We start from the raw sequence: 19,114 nt of genomic DNA on the forward strand, positions 1-19,114 counted from the left end.
CTACCTTCCTGACACCAAATTACAGTTAACATGTGGTGATTAATACTACCTTGTGCTTTTGGTTTCATATTTCTATTCATAACCTGCCTATCTCATCTCGATGCCAAAAGTGTCTCTGAGTTAAACAAATGTCCCCATTTCTCAGTTTGAGAAAATGAGGCACAGAAAGAATAGAAAGAAAGTAGTATTCGAGACAGAGCTAGAATTAGACCCTCGCTCCTGTGAATCCAAGCTCAATATTCTTTCTCAAGGCAACCCTTCCTTCTCTGTCGATAAAGGGAAAAAGCAGTCTCCTTTCCTTAGTCTACAGAAACTGTGGGAAGAAGGAGAGGATGAGAAGCCCTCCAACTAGTTAAACTCTTTAAGGGAGACAAGATCAAAAAATAAAGTATTATTAAAACTAACAACTAACATTTATATGGTTTTTTATGGTTTACAAAGAGACTTTATGGATCCTTCTCATTGGATCCTCATGAGAACTTGAGAGGTGGTAATTATACTTGGCATTGAAGAGTCAGGGAAGTGGAGACTCAAGAATCCAAATGACTTGTCCAGTTAGGGTTAACGAGGAAGCCTGGGTTTATTGTTAGTCCAGGGCTAGTTATCTGGCCCCAGGGATATTTTGGAGGCTTAACAAGTCTGCAGTGGCCTGGGCACTGGAGCCTGGGAGAAGGGCTTACTGCTGGTCCCAGATGATGAGGTGGAAGAGGTACTTGGAGAAGTGGGCTCTTCGGGTCTGCAGGGGACTGCACAGCTCCTTGCCACCATGGCTGAGGGAGCAGGAGAGGTAGAAATCTTCATAGCTACAAAAGAAAGGGAGTAGGTCAGGACACCCAGCTCCCAAAATCAATCACCCAAACCTATGCGTCCCCCTAAGGCCAAAATCCATTTTCCCCACCGCAAAACTCAGTCTCTGAGGGCTGTAACACGGGCTTTCTGGGTAGGACAGCCAAACTGGGTGTAAGGAAATGCGCTCAGGCCAAAGCAATGCAATCGGGATTCCTCTGCCTGGTTTTAGGCTCCATGCTGAGCCTCGCGGTTTTTCTTTCTTTAGTGGGAACCGGCCACCCAGCCTCCTTATAGAAAGCTCCAGCCCATCGAGCGTCTGTGTGTGTGTGCGCGTGTGTGTGCGCGCACGTGCATGCGCAAGTGAGAAGGGTGGGGGAGGAAGACGACATATGCCGACGTGAATGCCAGCACACGGGGGTCCCTGTGGCTCATGACAGGTGCCTGACAGAAGAGGTCAGAGAAGGCCCCGGTTTCCCAGGCTGCCTCCTTTGTTCTCTGCCAATCGCCCAGAGGAATACATTAAGTGAGGAACAAAGAGAGCAGGAGAAGGGGGCTGGGGGAAGGGGACTGGCAGGGGCGGGGTAGGGCCCAGTGCCTATTCCCTCAGGCCTTGGATGCTGCGGACCCAACAGAGGAGCGGAGGATTACCAAAAGAACATCCTCCTCCACCCACCCCTGCAGGCCTAGGGAACCCCAGACAAAGGTCATTCCCACCTCCCCGCCCACTCCCACTGCCGGGGAGCTTTCCCTCTATCTGGGAATCGGCCATCTGTTGCCATGTCTCCTTCCACTGGCCTTGGATCTGGAGGGGGCAGGGATGCAGAGGCAGCCAGCACCAAGAGGCAATAACAAGATCTGCTCTACCTCCTAAGGGACTCCCCTCTCCTCCGGGCTGTCCCCAGCCCAGGTCCTCCTCAGGCACTTGGCTCAGCCCAGCAGCCCCATTGCACTACAATGTCACACAATGCCACACATCCTAAGACAGGACAGTGGAATTACATGCAGATGGGAAGAAGCCTGGTGGAGGTCAAACTCATCTTGCTCCCTAGCGGCTACTCAGCCCCAGGCTCACCTGGTGGCCCAGGTGATAGGGATACGATGGGTGGCATAGACAGTGAAGGCCAGGGCCCCGGAGAAGTGGTAGGCCTCCTGCACCAGGTCATGCTTGCAGCTCCCGGGCACTGCCGTCTGGAAGTCTGCGTTGAATGTGTTGCAGTACAGCTCCACCAGGTCCAAGATGGCAGCAGTCAGGGCTTCCACAACCTTCTCTGGGAAGGGAAGGGGTCAGAAGAGAAAGACATGAGGCTTCCACAAGCCCTATCTTGTGGCCATGGCACTGGCTAGAATGGGATGGCCTAAGACCTATGCACCCCCCAACTGGTCCCCAAATGCTAGTCAGTCTCTAATAGCTGTGACAAAGTTCACCCATCTGTGGTGAAATGTGAAGAAAGCAGAGGCACGTCGTGAGCTTTTCATATACTGACAGTTACACAGTGTTAAATATAATCCTTATTTTTACGTATTGCCACTGACTTAGCATTAAAATGTCCTTTCTTTTAGGAAATGGTGTTAATAATTATTAGCAGTTGCTTCAATAAAGCAAAGGCCAAAAAAGTTTGGCCAAGTAAAAGGCTGACGCTTCTCTGTTGGTCCCCCAAATACTTTAGGGGACATTTTACTGGTCTGTGACATCCAAAAGACTGGGAATCACCATAACAATCCCAGGAATGCAAAAACAAAAAACGAAGGAAAACAAAGGAATCCCAGGGATATAGGTCGATCTTAAGGCAAAGTTCAGCTGGAAGGGCACGACAGGGGAATCCTAGAAAAATCCTAGTGAAAAATTATTTCTCATCCTCTCCCAAGCCCCATTCTAAATCGGAAACGTAGCGAGTGTGAGCCGTTGGGAGAATAATCACAATCTACCCAAGTGGGAGGTTTCCCATCTGGATGGCAGGGCTAGCGCTGCCCTGCCACCCCACACTTCCATCCCCTCATCACCATCTCCCAGGGACACCAGGAGGAATGACTAGGAAAAATAATGAGAAAACACTTTGTGGAAAGAAATGTGCTCTCCAGCTGTGTCCACACCTCATATAGGAACGAACACACACACACACGCGCGCGCGCGCACGCGCGCACACACACACACACACACACACACACACGCTCGTGCGTGCGCACCAGGCAAACTCCAACACATAAATCAAGGGGGCCAGGCAGAAAAAGGAATCTAGGCAGAGACCAGAGTTTTCGGCAGCCCAACTGGATAAAGATGAAGTGCAGTTCCCTTACCTCGGTTTTCCCTCGCAGCCAAGACACTGGGATCCTGTTGGGGAAAAAGAAGAGGGAGGGGAGCTTCAGGGCCACAGCCTTTTTCGTCACAGCTGGAAGAAGGGCTTTTCACAGCTGCACTCATCTGGACCACACTGGACTGAAATATGAGGAGCTGAGAATCCCCAGAGAGGATAGAGTAATGGTTGGTACCAGATCTGTGTGATGGACAGAGTGAGCTGATGGAGGACAGAAATTGCGTCCACCCTTCTGAGACATCCCAACCCTCAGGCCACTCGGCTGCAGAGCACAGAGCCCCTGCTGGAGTCCCGGAGCCCCTGGCTCTAGAGAGATTTTCCTCCTGGTTTGTTTTTGCGCCCTGATGGATATGCAGACTGTCAGGCAATGCCTTGGTGACTGTGAATAAAGCTTTTACTGGCCTGGGCTCTCGGCAATCAGTCCCAGGTAGCTCTCCCTCGACCTCAGGGAGAGGGGACACATTTGGCATCCATTTTTGAAGAGCTCTTGTAGTTGAATTGCTTAAACATAAAAGGTGGAGGTGGAGAGAAGCCCCTTTATAGTGAGTGAACACCTACACGCCCTAGCAACAGGCAGCTCAGTTACCTGGCAGTGTTCCTCTCCTCCTTCCCTATGCTAGCACCCTGGGCCCCTTTACCTTCTGAATTTTAGGCTGCATTCGGGAGGGGCAGGGGGGCAGCTGGTTGAGAGCATTGGTGATCTCAGGGGTTTCCACAGCGGCCAGGGCGTTGCAGATGGCCTTGACGGACTGGACCACCCTGTCAGCCTTCAACGGGAAGTCCCCCTGTGGGAGGTGGCACAATGAGGCTGGCAGGCTCTGCTCTCATGCTCTTGGTTTCCAACCCCTCCCTCCCCCAGTCTTTAAAGGAAAGCGTTGGGAAGAGTAGAGATTCATGATCCTCAGGAGTAAATGTGCAATACATTTCATTTTCAAATATCCAGCATCAGCGAACAATCTCTCCCACTGAATTCAATGGGCCATGCCCACATGCCTCAATTCTTTCAGCTGTTCCCCCTGAGGCTCCTCCTATTTCTAACCTCTCTATCATTAGTCCACTTACACTATTCACATACATACAGGATCTCTCCCAGAGACCTGTAGAATTTCCAGACAGATATCTCCCTTCTGCAGACATGCCACAGCCATACCCTCCCCTCTGCACTTTGGCTCCTGCAGTTTCCTCATTTGGAATTCCCTCGCTTGTCCAGCTCCGATTACCTGCGTACATTTAAATCACAGATGAGCTAAATAAAATTCTACCTCCTACATAAAGCCGTCCCTGGCCAATCCCCTTCCTCTAGCACCCTCCAGGAGCTCTTAATTAATTTATTACCATCCTCTTCTGTCTACTAACAGCTGTATGTTACTATTTAATTTTTCTAACAAGAACACAAGCTCCCCAAAGGCTATGACAATTCTTACACTTCTCTACCCTCCCCCCACCCACCCCATAGCCACTAGCACAGGGCCAGACCAGCGCAGCACAGGTGTTCAGAGAGCTTCCCCTGCATCAGTGGAAATGTTCAAGCAGAGGCTGCTAGAGAAGGGATTCTGGCAGTGACTAGACATAATACTGAACCCCTCAAAAGGGAAGAGCCTATGACTACTATAAACTGGATCAATGAGACACGGATTGGTTTTTGTTTTTGGAGACAGGGTCTCACTCCGTCACCCAGGCTAGAGTACAGTGGTGTGATCATAGCTCACTACAGCCCCAAACTCCTGGGCTCAAGCGATCCTCCCACTTCAGCCTCCAGAGTAGCTGGAGCTACAGGTGTGTGCCACCATGATTGGCTAATTTTCGTATTTTTTGTAGAGATGGTGTGTTGCTGTGTTGCCCAGGCTGGTCTTAAACTTTTGGGTTCAAGCAATCTTCCCACCTCAGTCTCCTGAAGGGTTAGGATTACAGGCGTGGACCATTGCACTCGGCAAGGGATTGTTTTTGAAGATAACTGTCAGATTTTCTTCAGGTTTGTGACGTTTAAGACACATGTGGATTCTCACGGTTTTGAGGCTTAAGGCTCCACGTGAGTCCAAGTGGAGAGAGCTCTGGCCCCTCCCCACATTTGAAGCCTTCTACTTCCTGATAGTTTCCAGCACAACAGAACCTCTCAGACCAAAGGTTTCTCACACTGCTTGTAGGATGCATGCTCCAACGCCCATCAAGTGCAGCAGCTAGGGGGTGACAGCTCTGGAGACATCCTACTCCAGAGAATGGGACCAGGACATAGTTCCTGACCTACTTCTTCTATGGAGGAGCAGAATCCCTGGTGATGCGCTTGTCATTGCCCATGAGCCAGGGGGGTAAAAAGAAGTGCTCTGCCAACAGATTTTCAGGCTCCACCCAGACCCCTCAGAGTGCTGGGTGATCCTGGGCGGACTGGGGAAGGGGAGGAGGAGCTTTTGGCAGCTAGGCCAGCCCCTGGATTCGTACTCACATCAGCCAGCAGGAAGGCATCCACCTCATTGTGGTAAGTGTCGAACAGAAGACTCAGGGCCTGCCTGGGAGTTGGGGGCAGGGGAACACAATACGAGGGGTCATGAAAGACCCAGTGCCCTGGGAAACCCAGTTTCTCCCTCCCTCTCCTCAGCTCCCACTCTGATTTAAAGGAGGTCGCACTCTTTCCATATGTCTTGTGAAGACTGAAGGAGGGAGAGTCTTTCTACTCTGCCACTTCTCACCTGGAGAGAAGGATGGCAAAGTTCCAGAGGGAAAGTTTCCAGATGAAACATGCCTGGAGTGGGGATCTTCCCTGACAAGACATGTGGGCCCCAACCCGACACCTGCAAGAATCCCTTAGCCCTAGCAGAAACGCAAGCAGGCACATCTGATGGGTCCCTACACAATTCCTGTTTGGAGCATATCCAAACAGGCGCCCATGCTCACCTGCTGATGGTCTGCTTGACGGGCCTCTCTTGGAGATGGACGAGGTAGTTCAAGGTGGAGGGGCTCTGGTCATCATTCACCTGTGTAAGAAGTGCCCTATTCAGAGAGGAGTGGTGCCCTGATCTCAACCCATCCATCACTACTACCCGACTCCCACCTGATGTGTTCCATACTGTATTCCCATTCCACCCCCCCAGCCCTGTGCGACCCTCCACCACCCTCACACCAACCGTCCGGGCCAGGTCACTGCGCACGACCTTCTGCTCCATCAGCTGTAGCCGAATGTCAATATCAAACTTGCGGCAGTGTTGGATGTACTCATGGCTGCCCAAGGCGTGCTTGCTGGTAGAGTAGAGAGACAAGACCATTAGCATCCTGGGGACTCACTGGGAAGGGAGATCCATACCTTAGCCTTGGGGAGACAGATGCAGAAAGAAGGTTTAGGTGAGAGGGTGGCACCTGTGTTGCACCCCCTACTTCGGCTCCTAGAAAATGTCATGGTAGAGCTTAAGAAAAGAAACAGAGGCCTGTCTAAACAAAAGCCACCTAATATACTCAACCCTTGGCCGGTACAAATATTGACTCTCCCAGATATTTATTACCTGTGTGGTAATCACTGGTTCACTCCAGGGCTGGGAACCGTTGGAGGGAGTGGGGAAACAGAGGACATCACAGGGAGCATTTGCTGAAGCCCTATTCTCTGGGCCTCCACACACGGGACAACCAGGAAGAGATATGGAGTCCACCTGTGCTCTTCTTTTTTTTTTTTTTGACACGGAGTCTCGCCCAGGCTGGAGTGCAGTGGTGCGATCTCAGCTCACCGCAACCTCCACCTCCCGGGTTCAAGCAATTCTCCTGTCTCAACCTCTCAAGTAGCTGGGATTACAGGCACCTGCCACCACGCCTGGCTAATTTTTGTATTTTTCGTAGAAATGGGGTTTCACCATCTTGGCCAGGCTGGTCTTGAACTCCTGACCTCGTGATCCGCCTGCCTTGGCCTCTCAAAGTGCTAGGAGTACAGGCTTGAGCCACCGCGCCCGGCCTCAAGTTCTTTTTCTACCTTCCCTCTGTGGGCCCTGCCTGCTTGTGAAAAACCTTAAAAATTCCTGACTCCTTGAAAAGTCCCAAATGCATACCAGTCCCACCTGCTCAAGCACCCATATGTGAGACTCTGCCTTTCAGAGAGGAAGGCCTAGGAGGCCCTCTGTGATCCAACTTCTTCCTCTCTCCCAAATCACACCTTTATCAGCAAGGAAACCCAAGAGGAGGAGCAGAGGGAGAACTACCTCCAGGCCAGCACTGCAGCCCTGGACCTGGCCTCAAGAGCTGGGTCACAGAAGCCGGAAAAGGACTTCCTTCCTCAACAGAGCTGGGAATCTAGGCCAGAAATGGAGAGGAGAGGACAGGAGCATAAGGGGAGCGGTATGTGCAGAAGCTGGGAGAGGGGCAGGGCCCCAGGGTCGTCTAGAACCGGTAAGGGCTGAGGGAGGGGTTCTCCACATTCAGAGAAGACCAAGCCTCCGATCTCGGCCCTCAGATCTAAGCCTGAAGTGCGGCCAAAACCTGGAGGTGGTGAGGCTGGGCTGCGGGGCTGGGCCTGGTGGGCGAGCCTGGGAGGAAGGAAGAATGTGGTGGGGCTGGGGTAGGCGGCAGGAAACCCAGCCCTCCCACGGGACTGCCTCAAGGTTCTTATCTGAGAGCAGCCTGCATCCTGAACCCACTCGCTCCTTCAGTATCAGCCCCTCCTAATTTTCAGGGGTAGAAAATCTGAGGGCTTCCTTAGGAACTAGCAGACTTCTGGAACCCCCAGAGGGTCCTTTCCACCCCCACCCCAGCCAGTTGTCATGTGTTGGGGGCCTGCGGGCTGGGCCAGGAACCAGCACTGTGCTTTTCTGTTGGGCAGGAGTGGGGCTCCCAGACCAGGACTCATGGATACGGGTCCCCTGGGGGCCTGGCTTGATCTTCTCTGTGGAAGGCCTCCCTCTCCACGCATTCAAGTCAGAGCACAAGGGGTGTGACCTGAGGCCACTGACCCTGGCCCACCTCACTGAGAACATTTTACCTGAGTCTTGGCAGGAAGGTAGAACCTGACAGTTCCCACTACCTCTGGACCCAGGGGCTCCAGGATTTGGGGTGCTGCAAGAGAAATGGCAGTATCTGGCCAGCCCAGAGCCCCGTGACTTTTTTCTGTGGGCTGCTCCTTCCCTGCTGGTATTTACTGATTGCCCACTGGGTCATTCTCACGTAGCACCCTCCCTACAACTTACAGAGGGCCCTGAGCATCAGACTTCACAAATAGGAAGTGGCAAATCAGAATTCAAACCTGTGTAATGGTGTCAGCAAGAGCTTCAGCTTACCCACTATGTACCCTTGGTCCCTTCTAACAGTGGCAGGCCACCTGGTGCTCTCTTTGCCAGGCGACCCTGCGTCTAGGACCCTTCCTGTTCCTCTAGGGGATAGTGCATACATAAGCAAGTTTAAAGGTGGAGCACATTTGAACGGCACCCTGGAGTTGTACCATACAGGGCCCTGCTTCTTTCTTTTCCCTAAGCTTCCAGATGAGGAGGCAGAGGCCAGAAAGGACCCCACAATATCCCTAAATTTGAAGAAATAAGCCCAGATAGCTGGGCACAGCGGCTCACACCCATAATCTTAGCACTTTGGGAGGCTGAGGTGGGCAGATCACCTGAGGTCAGGAGTTGAAGACCAGTCTGGCCAACATGGTGAAACCCCTTCTCTATTAACAATACAAAAATTAGCTGGGCATGGTGTCACTCATGCCTGTAATCCCAGCTACTCGGGAGGCTGAGGCATGAGAATCACTTGAGCCTGGGAGGCGGAGGCTGCAGTTAGAGATGGCGCCACTGCACTCCAGCCTGGGTGACAAAGCGAGGCTCTGTCTCAAAAACAGGAAGAAGCCCAGGAATGAATCTTCCATCCTGACTGCCAAATCCTATGCTCTAACCATAGATCAACCATCCTTGCATCTAGACCTGGATATAAGAGAGAGAAAAGGCAAGCAGTGGCACTTATAGGCGCTCCTAAGAAGTGAGAGACAGATCTCTCCTTTCTCCATTCTCAAGACCTGCTTCCTCCAAGTGGACAGAGTGGGGGGCAGGAGCTGCCCTGACGCCTAAGGGAGAAAAGCAGAGCTTATCTGTCTGCCGCCACACCTCTGTACCATCTGAGAGGTAGTAACCTTGCCTCCCTTCCACCCCAGCCCTCCAGAACCCAGGGTAGTGGAAAGGGGGTTGCCTCAGCTGGTCCACATCAGACTTTCCAGAGAGGCTGCTTTCCACAGAGGGCACTGGATGAAGAGCTGGAGGCGTGCTTTTGGGAGGAGGACAACTAGCTGCACAGGCCAGCAGGGGAAAAGGCCTGTTGGCAGGAGAATGGGGAGAGACTTTCTCCCCTGTGCTCCACAAGGGTACTTCTGCCCAGGCCATAAAAACACCACACATAATCTAGAGCAGGAGACACAGCTCTACCCATATAGTCTCCCCAAGCCCACCCCTCCCCACAAATACACACATCTCTCCATAAGCAGGATCTGCAGGCAGATATGACCTAGTCTTTGCCTGATCCCAGCTCCAAACTCTTTCCACAGCAGATTTGCCTCAGGCCGTCAGCCAACCCTGCTGGAAGACAGAGCTCCCGGGGAAAGTGCGACGTGGCCGAGTGTGCCCAGAAAGCAGGAGTCTTGGCTGTGGGATTGGGGCGGAGCTGCCAGGCCAGTCCCAGTACCAATCCCAAGAAGGCCCCTCACAGTCCTGTTACCCAGAAGGCAGGGGCTACCTCCCACCAATTCACTCACTTCTGTAGGAACTCCTCCAGCCCACAGGGCTTCAGCACAAAGTCACCCACGTCCACATTCCTCAGGTCATCATGGGTATAGCACAGGGTCTGGTAGATAAGCAAGTCTACAGTGGAGGAACCTGTGAAGGGTAAGTCAGGGGAGCAAAGATGATGGGTGTTGGGGCTGTTGGGGCTCAGTTTCCCCACCCTGATCCCCCTTCCCAGCTAAGTGTTCTCCAGCACCATCACCAAACGGATAAAGCATGCAAGTAGTTCAGGGTTGGGGAAAGTGACTGCACTAGAAATCTGGCCCTAAAGGCAGCCCCCCAAAGGAGCATCCTCAGTGCCCTCCATGTGGGTCACAAGATGAGATGGGAATAGGATGCAAAACACAGTCATCCCCACCCCGCTTCAGGAGATGCTCACACCCTCTCCCCACCCACGAACTTACAGTTGCAGGTAAAAGTGAGTGCCTCTCGAAGGCTGTCACACAACACCGTCACCTTCAGGTTGACCTCATCCCCCAGGTGCTCTGGGCTAGGGGTGACAGCGCTCCAGACATAGCCAGTGAGGGAGTAGTCCTGGATGTCAGAGCCAGATCGAAGGCTGCACAGGAAGAAAAAAAAACCCTCACTGGGCCTTTAGAAGAGAGTAGTCAAGAAGAGGTCTGCTGGAGCCCTCATGCCTGGACCCAAGAGCCTCTCTGTCTCCACTCAGCCCAGCCCTCCACATTTGCAGGCCAGGATGGGGACAGTGGGGTCGCAGCTCTGAGAAACCCCCTTCCTAACACTTCTCTTATCATTGCAAAATGTTTCCCACCATTGAACAGTGTGAATAGTTCTAAAGTGACAAAGCTTTCCATGTGAAGTTTAATGGAAAATTCTTTTATTAATCCATTTCCTTTCTCTTTTAGTTCCGGATAACACCCTTATTGCCAACTGGGGTGCATTTGCTCCTAAGGGCAACTGAGGGTCAGACCCTAGAGTGATCAGGATACCTTGACCATTCAATGGAGGTTTCATAAATTTTGTCAAAAATGTGAAACTTTGCTGGGCATGGTAGCTCATGCCTGTAATCCTAGCACTTTGGGAGGCTGAGGTAGGCAGATCGCGAGGTCAGGAGTTCGAGACCAGTCTGACCAACATAATGAAACCCCGTCTCTACTAAAAATACACAAAATTAGCTAGGCGTGGTGCCAGGCGCCTGTAATCCCAGCTACTCGGTAGGCTGAGGCAGGAGAATCACTTGAACCCAGGAGACAGAGGTTGCAGCTAGCCGAGATCGCGCCACTGCGCTCCAGCCCGGGGAACAGAGCGAGACTCCATCTCAAAAAAAAAAAGTGAAACTTCTAAGATTTCAAAAACCCTACAGACACTTGTTGTAGGAAGCATTTCATAGCTATGAATTGAGGTTTATATAATTATGGTGCTTCTTCCCTCCTAAAGAAAGCTCTGAAATGGATGGCCCTCCTCCCCATCCCCCATAGCCCTCCCACATCCCCTGCCCCATTCTTTAACTCTTACATATCCAGCATGTGGCAAAATGCAGCAACCTCTTCATCTCTCTCTTCTGAGACTTCAAACAACTCATGGCCATTGGCAACGGTGTGGGACCGGGAGCCCACCTTTAAGAGAAGAGCAGCCAACTCAGGGCCTTTCCCCCCATGGTGTCCCCCCCCATGAGATACTCCCAGACCTAAACTCAAACTGTAGATGACAAGAATTTTTAGTCACTCGACATTCAATGAAAGGGGCACAAGAACATATGGGACATCCAGGAATATATGTATCTGCTGTCCCAGGAGACCAGGAAGGAGCCAGGTTGAAGGAGGAGGTGAAGCGCTCGCTGAGTACTGAAGCCTGGGTGGGATGGATGAGAATGTGGCCAAAGCCACTTCAGGACAGGACAGTGTGATAAGCGTGAGGCAGCTGGTAAGGCCGTTCAGTACTGTCGGGCCACTCCTGCAGCAAGGGCTTTCCGGAGAATTCTCTCAGAGGTGTGACAAGGAGCAGAGCATAAGCCATTTTTCCCAGCCTCTCCACTGAGGCTAAGCAGGTGGGCTGCTCAAATGGTGCCCAGGGAAGACTGGCCCTGGTCAAAGGCCTCCACATCCACAAGCCCCAGGGACCCAAAGCAGAGAGAGACCAAGAGCCCTTAGATAGAAGAGATGACTCGGACACATGTGCCTTCTGGGTAAATGCTATTTGAGGAAGAAAGCATCAGAGCAGTGGTCCGGGCAGGGGAAGACCTGGTAGAAGCTTGGCTCCTGGCTTCTGAGTTGGCCACTTCTAGATGGCCAGAATGTCAGGGAGCCTGCCTTGGCCCCATTTCCTCTCTCAAAACGTGTGTGGCGGTGGGATTCTCACACAAGGTCTCAAACCGTCTCCCATCCCAGAGCTGTTTTCAGTCACCCAGGAGAGTTCCTAACGAAGCCCCTAGCAAGGCCTGTAGCCCAGCCCTAGGGAGAAGGAAGTGAGGGCGGGGGGAGCCGGTGCATGACATGTTTCTGCCTCACAGGCCTGCCCAGGGCAGCCTAGGAGGCCACACCAGGAAATGAGGCTTCAGCTCAGATGGAGACTCAGCCGCCATGCGGTTCCAACAGCTGTTTCCGGGGGGAGTCTGGCTCTGGCCTGTGCACATCACAACAGCCCACACCTCTCATCCAACCCACCGGCTACCCTCAAGTCCTCCCTTCCTCTTGAGGCAGATGGCAGCAACTGAGCTCCTCATTTGAATATCCAGGCTGTTTCCTCTGGTTGACCCTCTCTTGTCAGCCCTGCTCCCCTGGGTGTAATGGGGGGTGGGGGCGGGGGTGCGCAGAAGGGAGGGCAGCATTGGGGACAGTCGGCATGTGAGGCCCCAGCTCTGCCAAGTTCGTGCCTGTGTCCTAGTCAAAACAATAGTACCACTGTCAGCAATTAACCCACGAGAGAGAGGGAGGGAGAGAGGAATAAAAAAAGAAAGAGAGAGAGACAGTAGGGGGAGGGAAGAGAGGGAGAGAACAGAGTGGCCACTGAAGGGCACTGTCATGCCCTTTCTGTACCACTCACTGGCACCATAAGAAAACAAAAGCCACTTACGTTTGCCCGGCTGGCAGTCCCTGATGGCATCGCCCGATGCTGGCTGGGGGAGTCTGCCGGGCAGAGGCTGGCAGCGGGGGTATCAGGTTGGCATTCAGAGCCAGCCATTTCCAGAGCTGGCTCCGCTGGCCTGGGATAAGGAGGTTCCCTCCGGCTGGAAGCCCGGCGGAAGCGGGGCGGTGGTACAGGCCGAGGGCCCAAGGGGTCTACGCCCCCAGCAGGCTGAGCCCCTGCACCAAGCTGACTTGGGGAGGACCAAGGCCTCATTTCCCCACTCAGACCCGGCAAGAGCTTTTTGCTTTGTGCCCACTTCTTCAAGGAGATTCTGGGCTGAGCTCTGTCTCAGAACTCTGATGACACGCAGGATAGGGGGGAGGGCGAGGGACTGAGGGAGGCAGGAGAGCGAGCGAGCGACAGAGGTGACCACCTACCAGGGTGCCCTGACTCAGTGAGCCAGCCCAGCTGGGTGTGAGGAACTCAGAGCTGGGAACAGGAATCTCCCAGGCCCTATAAATAGCGGAAACAGCCCCACCTCTCAGAGCAGGGCCTTTAAAAATCCCTGAGCTCTAGGGATGTGCCTTATCCCAGGAGCTGATTCAGCTTTTGGGGTCACTCTCTTAGCAGAAACAGAAGTAGTCCCTGTTTCTAAAGGACTGTGTAGCTCTTCAGAGTTGGGAAGGATCCCAAAGGCTAGATACAAGGTGACAAGGTGGGAAAACCCCAGTGCCCTTAAACAATGGCTAAGGAGGAAACCGGATGGAATGAAGTGGAGTGTTAAGCTGTCACAGAAGGCATCGGCCAGCCAGGTGCGGTGGCTCATGCCTATAATCCCAGCACTTTGGGAAGCCAAGGCAGGCAGATCACCTGAGGTCAGGTGTTCGAGACCAGCCTGGCCAATGTGGCAAAACCCCATCTCTACTAAAAATACAAAAATTAGCCGGGCGTGGTGGTGCATGCCTATAATATCAGCTACTCAGGAGGCTGAGGCAGGAGAATTGCTTGAACCCAGGAGGCAGAGGCTGTAGTGAGCCAAGATCACTCCACTGCACTCCAGCCTGGACAACAGAGAGAGACTCTGTCTCAAAAAAGAAAAAAAAAAAGAAGGCATCAGCCATGGGGGTATCTCTTGACTCCTTGCAGCCAGGGTTTCCAGGGACCAAGGATGAAATACAAAGTGCCCTTCTGGTCCCACCTGGGAGATGCTGCTGAAGCTCCCCTAAACCAGAAAAAAGATCAGAACTCCCCTGGAACCTGCCTGGGGGCTTCGACCTAGATAGTTCGCTATTTTACACTATGCACTGAAAAAAATAAAATTATTTGTCATACTGCATACTTTTTCTAAATATTTTCATTGTGAGAAGAGAATGGGTAGAGATGAATAATGCCAGGGTCGCACGACAGTGTGAATGTAGATGATGCCACTGAATGCACGCTTACAGATGGCGACAGTGCCGAATTTTATGTCGTGTATATTTTATCACAATAAATAGCAGACAGGGGAGAGAGAGAGAGAAAGGGGGAGAGAAAGGGCTTAGGAACGAGAGAGGCCAGGGCTGAATGCTGGCCCTGCTATTGCTTGCTGTGTGTCTTTGGACTATCAGGAAGGGTTGTTGTGGAGATCTGGACCAAGGTCTGGTATTCAGCGGGCACTAAACAAGCGGTTACTATTGTGAATGATCTTCATCGCCACGCAGCATTTTGGCAGAGCAGGGCCTCAGAGCAAGCGGAAGCAACTTGCTCCGGTCCAGAGGGCCATTCAGCCAGAGTCGGTAATGAATCCCCTAACTCCCAATTCAGTCCTTACATCAGGGAGTGGCCACATGCTAGGAACCAGGATTTCCAAATGCCTGCCCCCAGAAGGGCCGTTTTGGCCAAGATATGTGAAAACTGGCTGTGAAAAGACGACCTTCCTCTACTGGTATCCACCCCTAACCAGCCTCCCTTAGACCTTCCCAACCAGGGCCAGGGTCCCAGTGGCAGAAAAAGAGGGTAGGAGAAGCCTAAAGGGGTAAGGACTTGGCAGAGTAGGATGTGGAACAGCAGAGAGACTAGTCCCTGTTTCTAAAGGCCATGGAGAAAGGAAGACAGGAGAAACACATGAAGGTCCTCACCGGAGCTGCAGAAATCCGGCGGTTCTTGCCAGGTGTCGCATTCTTTCGGTTGGCATAGCGGGAGGCATAGGTGCGGGGAGGCACCTGAGGGGGCATAGTCTTGCTCCGGGCCACGGGTTTTCCAGAGGTGTCTTTGCTGAAGTCCAGGGTCCCTCGGCCCTCCTTCCAGCCCCTGGTGGCATCCCGCAACATCTCCGCATCATAGGTTGACTTCAAGTTGAGCCTTGTAATTGCATCATTGATGCCATCATAGTCCACAGACCCCAGCAGGCGGCCCTGACCCCCACCTCCTGGCACCTCTTCCTCCTCCAGGATCTGATTCCCTAGCAGTTTTCCCGGCAATTGTTCGACCAAAGAGAAAGTGTTGATGTCATCGGGCTGGGAGATCTTAGAGGATGACGGGGACCCTTTTCTGGGAGGCAGGGGAGGGGTATCCCAGATAGAGGTTCGGGGAGGCAGAGGAGGTGGGGATAGTTTCTTGCAAGAGCCCTCTATGTCTCCTGGTCCTGGGGACAAAGAGACTCCCCCATCTGAACCATCAAAAATGTAGAGATAGTCTCCAGACAGGGAGCCTTTGGGCCAGGGATCTGGGCCAGGCTGGGGCCCTTGGGAGGTAGAGTGGTTGGGCAGCCCTTCCTGTGGGGAGAGTGAGTTGTAGTTGAGGGTAGGATCAGAGCCAGAGAGACCGCGTAACAGCTTGAGGTCAGTCCGCCTTCCTGCTGGCTTGCTATAGAAGTCTACCCCAGGCTCATCCCAGCTGATGAGAGAGGGGTCCGTGTTCTGCTTGGCTCTGCTCTCCTCCTTGTCGTGCCGGAGCCGGGACAGGGCATCATACTCCATCTGCAGGGCTTCGGCCATCGCCAGCTCTTTGCGGCTGATGCCCACAGACTCCAGGGACTTCCAGTGTTCCCCATTGCCCTGAGTCGAAGACATGGTGAGGATGGGGAACACAGGAGACAAACAAGCCTCTACTTCCTGCCAACCTCAGTTCTGGAAGGTTGTGACATGGTGTCTGGGCACCTGCAGGTGAGAGGTAAAAATATCTGTCAGTCATAAAGAGAGATTTACTAGTGATCCAATTTAGGTGACGTAATCTGGGCCAATGCCTGCTTCTTTGGTGTCTACAACAAACAGAAAGTACAGAAAGATGGAGAAAAAAAGGAATACCAAGACAACTTTACCTATTTATTATATCCAGCTACCCATCCATTCATCTCTACATGTCTCATCTCTGTGCCCTAATCCCTATACTCACTTCTGTCATTTGTGCCCCAAGAAGAGAGAGAGAGGCACCTTTTTTTTTGTTTGAGACGGAGTCTTGCTCTGTCGCCCAGGGTGGAGTGCAATGGCGCGATCTCAGCTCGCTGCAACCTCCACCTCTCAGGTTCAAGCAATTCTCCTGCCTCAGCCTCTCAAGTAGTGGGGAATACAGGCACCCACCACCACACCTGGCTACTTTTTGTATTTTTAGTAGACATGGGGCTTTGCCATGTTAGCCAGGCTTGTTTCCAACTCCTGACCTCAGGTGATCCGCTGCCTCGGCCTCCCAAAGTGCTGGGATTACAGGCATGTGCCACTATGCCTGGCCAAGAGGCACCTTCTATTAGCCAAGAAGAGATGAAAGCAAAGCTTCTCCAGTCAATTTGAAGAGGACAGCTCTCATACACTACTGGTAGGGAAGCCAAGAGGCACCTTCTATTAGCCAAGAAGAGATGAAAGCAAAGCTTCTCCAGTCAATTTGAAGAGGACAGCTCTCATACACTACTGGTGGGAAATACACAATGGTACAACCACTTTAGAAAATAGCCAGCTTCTTAAAAAGATAAACATACACCGAACATAGGATTCAACTATCACTCCTACTTATCGAAGAAAAATAAAAGCGTATGTCCACACAAAGACTTGTTCATGAATACCTACAGCAGCTTCATCTGTAATATCTCAAAACTAAAAGCAACCCAAAATGTCCATCAACAGTGAATGGATTTTTAAAATGTGATGTCTATACAATTGACACTTCTTGGCAATAAAAAGGAATAAATTATTGGCAAACGCAATAACATGGATGAATCTTAAAATAGCCTTGCTGAGTAAAAGATGCCAGACAAGAGTATGACTATGTATGATTCCATTTATATAAAATTCTGGAAAATGCAAACTCATCTATAATGACAGAAAGCAGATCAGTGGTATCTTGGGGACGGAGTGGAAAGAAGGATGGGTTACAAACGGACACAAGGGAAGCTTTGGAGTTGATGAACATGTTCATTATCTTGATTGTGGTCATGCCTTCATTGGTATACTCACATGGCAAAACTTACCAAATGCTTTCAATATGTATATTTTATTATATGTCAATTACGCCTCAATAAAACTATAAATGGAAAGTACCAGAGAGCCCTGTTAAACGGACCTTGCAATTACTCAGCACTAGGATCCTCCCCAAACACACCAATATATACAACAAAACAAAGCTTGCCAACAAGTGAGACTCGGCCACCTGATGTCTTACAGATGTGTCAAAATATTGGTCCCCTCAGCCCTCCAGAAGTCACACAGGATCTCCGAGCCAGTGCTTCCACTTTCTTCAGTGCTGGTACTCTTTTCTGTAGAAGCCATGACAGGAGCCAAGTTGAGAAGCACTCAATAAATGGTTATAATGATAAGGTCAGTCTGGCCCAGTGGTTCTCAACCCTAGCTGCAACATTAGCACAACACTGGGAGAATTTTTTTTTTTTTTTTTTTTTGAGATGGAGTTTCGCTCTTGTTACCCAGGCTGGAGTGCAATGGCGCGATCTCGGCTCACCGCAACCTCCGCCTCCCGGGTTCAGGCAATTCTCCTGCCCCAATCTCCTGAGTCGCTGGGATTACAGGCACACGCCACCATGCCCGGCTAATTTTTTGTATTTTTAGTAGAGACGGGGTTTCATCATGTTGACCAGGATGGTCTCGATCTCTTGACCTCGTGATACACCCGCCTCGGCCTCCCAAAGTGCTGGGATTACAGGCTTGAGCCACCGCGCCCGGCCTCACTGGGGGAATTTTTTAAAGTACTGAAGCTCAAATACTCTCAAGAGAGTCTGATTTAATTGCTCTGCGGTAGGGTAATGGTATTTAAAAAAAAAAAGAACTCCCCAGGAGATTCTAATGTGTAGCCCTAGCTGAGAACTCTGGATCTATGAATGTGTGTTTGTGATGAGGTTGGGGGAGACAAGCATGAAGTAGTCACTTGCAACTCTTAGCACCAGCAGCCCAAGAGGGTCACAATTCAATAAAATTATTAAAAAGTGTTCATTCTTTTGTACTGCCTCACCCAACAGGTAACAAACATGAAACATTACACCTCATGATTAGAATGTTGAAAACATCAATAGGAAAAAGGTTCAGATAGATTCTTGTGTGGCAAGTCGCTGAGATTCAAAATAACTTAGGACAAAGTTATCCCTTACCCTGGGGTATCCTTCCAGGACCCTGGTACATCTGTCAGGTGTAGGCGCAGAACCCTGGTCTGAAGGGTTCTGGCTCAGTGAATCTGGTAACTATTGTACTTAGGAATTAGTTCACCAAGGATGGAACAGTCCGAGCCCAGTCTCAGGATATCTAAAGCAGCTCTCTGTTAACTTAATTTCTCTGCCTTTCCACAGCTCCTTACTGATCACTTTTTATCCACAGTGGGTATGAGTCTTGCTATTTGAAATTCAAAGGAGTAGCATAAGCAGATGGACATATTCAGAACCTGGCTGCCTGGAGCTGGGAGACGGGTCCCAGGAAAAGGAGGGCCTAGTGCCTTACAGATAGGAGACACCAGATAAATGCTCAAAGTTGGATTGGGCTTAAGCATGTTAATCCAGAGAATAACTGTGTATTTTCAGTGCTGAGCTAGGACAAGCAGAGTATTAAGATTTGCCTTAGCCGGGCGCGGTGGCTCACGCCTGTAATCCCAGCACTTTGGGAGGCTGAGGCAGGTGGATCATAAGGTCAAGAGATCGAGACCATCCTGGTCAACATGGTGAAACCCCGTCTCTACTAAAACTACAAAACATTAGCTGGGCATGGTGGCGCGTGCCTGTAATCCCAGCTACTCAGGAGGCTGAGGCAGAAGAATTGCCTGAACCCGGGAGCAGAGGTTGCGGTGAGC

The 19,114-nt window shown here is 51.5% G+C and overlaps 1 protein-coding gene across 4 annotated transcripts in view; it reads right to left on the reverse strand.

Annotated features, from left to right (window-relative positions):
- Window positions 1–19,114, reverse strand: part of PIK3C2B (phosphatidylinositol-4-phosphate 3-kinase catalytic subunit type 2 beta) — a 78,753-nt gene that overhangs the window by 34,528 nt on the left and 25,111 nt on the right. For 2 of the 4 annotated variants that reach the window (XM_032288884.1, XM_032288885.1), the window contains exons 2-12: window positions 14,977–15,996; window positions 11,309–11,409; window positions 10,237–10,391; window positions 9,805–9,925; window positions 6,221–6,332; window positions 5,991–6,070; window positions 5,542–5,605; window positions 3,740–3,886; window positions 3,085–3,118; window positions 1,862–2,057; window positions 681–803 (exon numbers count right to left, since the gene is read on the reverse strand). In XM_032288884.1, the coding sequence (XP_032144775.1) occupies window positions 681–803; window positions 1,862–2,057; window positions 3,085–3,118; window positions 3,740–3,886; window positions 5,542–5,605; window positions 5,991–6,070; window positions 6,221–6,332; window positions 9,805–9,925; window positions 10,237–10,391; window positions 11,309–11,409; window positions 14,977–15,909 (2,066 nt within the window). In that variant the 5' untranslated portion in view covers window positions 15,910–15,996. Of the gene's footprint in view, window positions 1–680; window positions 804–1,861; window positions 2,058–3,084; window positions 3,119–3,739; window positions 3,887–5,541; window positions 5,606–5,990; window positions 6,071–6,220; window positions 6,333–9,804; window positions 9,926–10,236; window positions 10,392–11,308; window positions 11,410–12,865; window positions 13,688–14,976; window positions 15,997–19,114 lie in introns of those variants that run through there. The other 2 variants (XM_032288886.1, XM_032288887.1) reach the window with 2 other exon arrangements.

This window comes from Sapajus apella, unplaced genomic scaffold (assembly GCF_009761245.1).
Source record: "Sapajus apella isolate SASKATOON/1434 unplaced genomic scaffold, GSC_monkey_1.0 scaffold22, whole genome shotgun sequence".
In the NCBI taxonomy this organism is placed as follows: domain Eukaryota; kingdom Metazoa; phylum Chordata; class Mammalia; order Primates; family Cebidae; genus Sapajus; species Sapajus apella.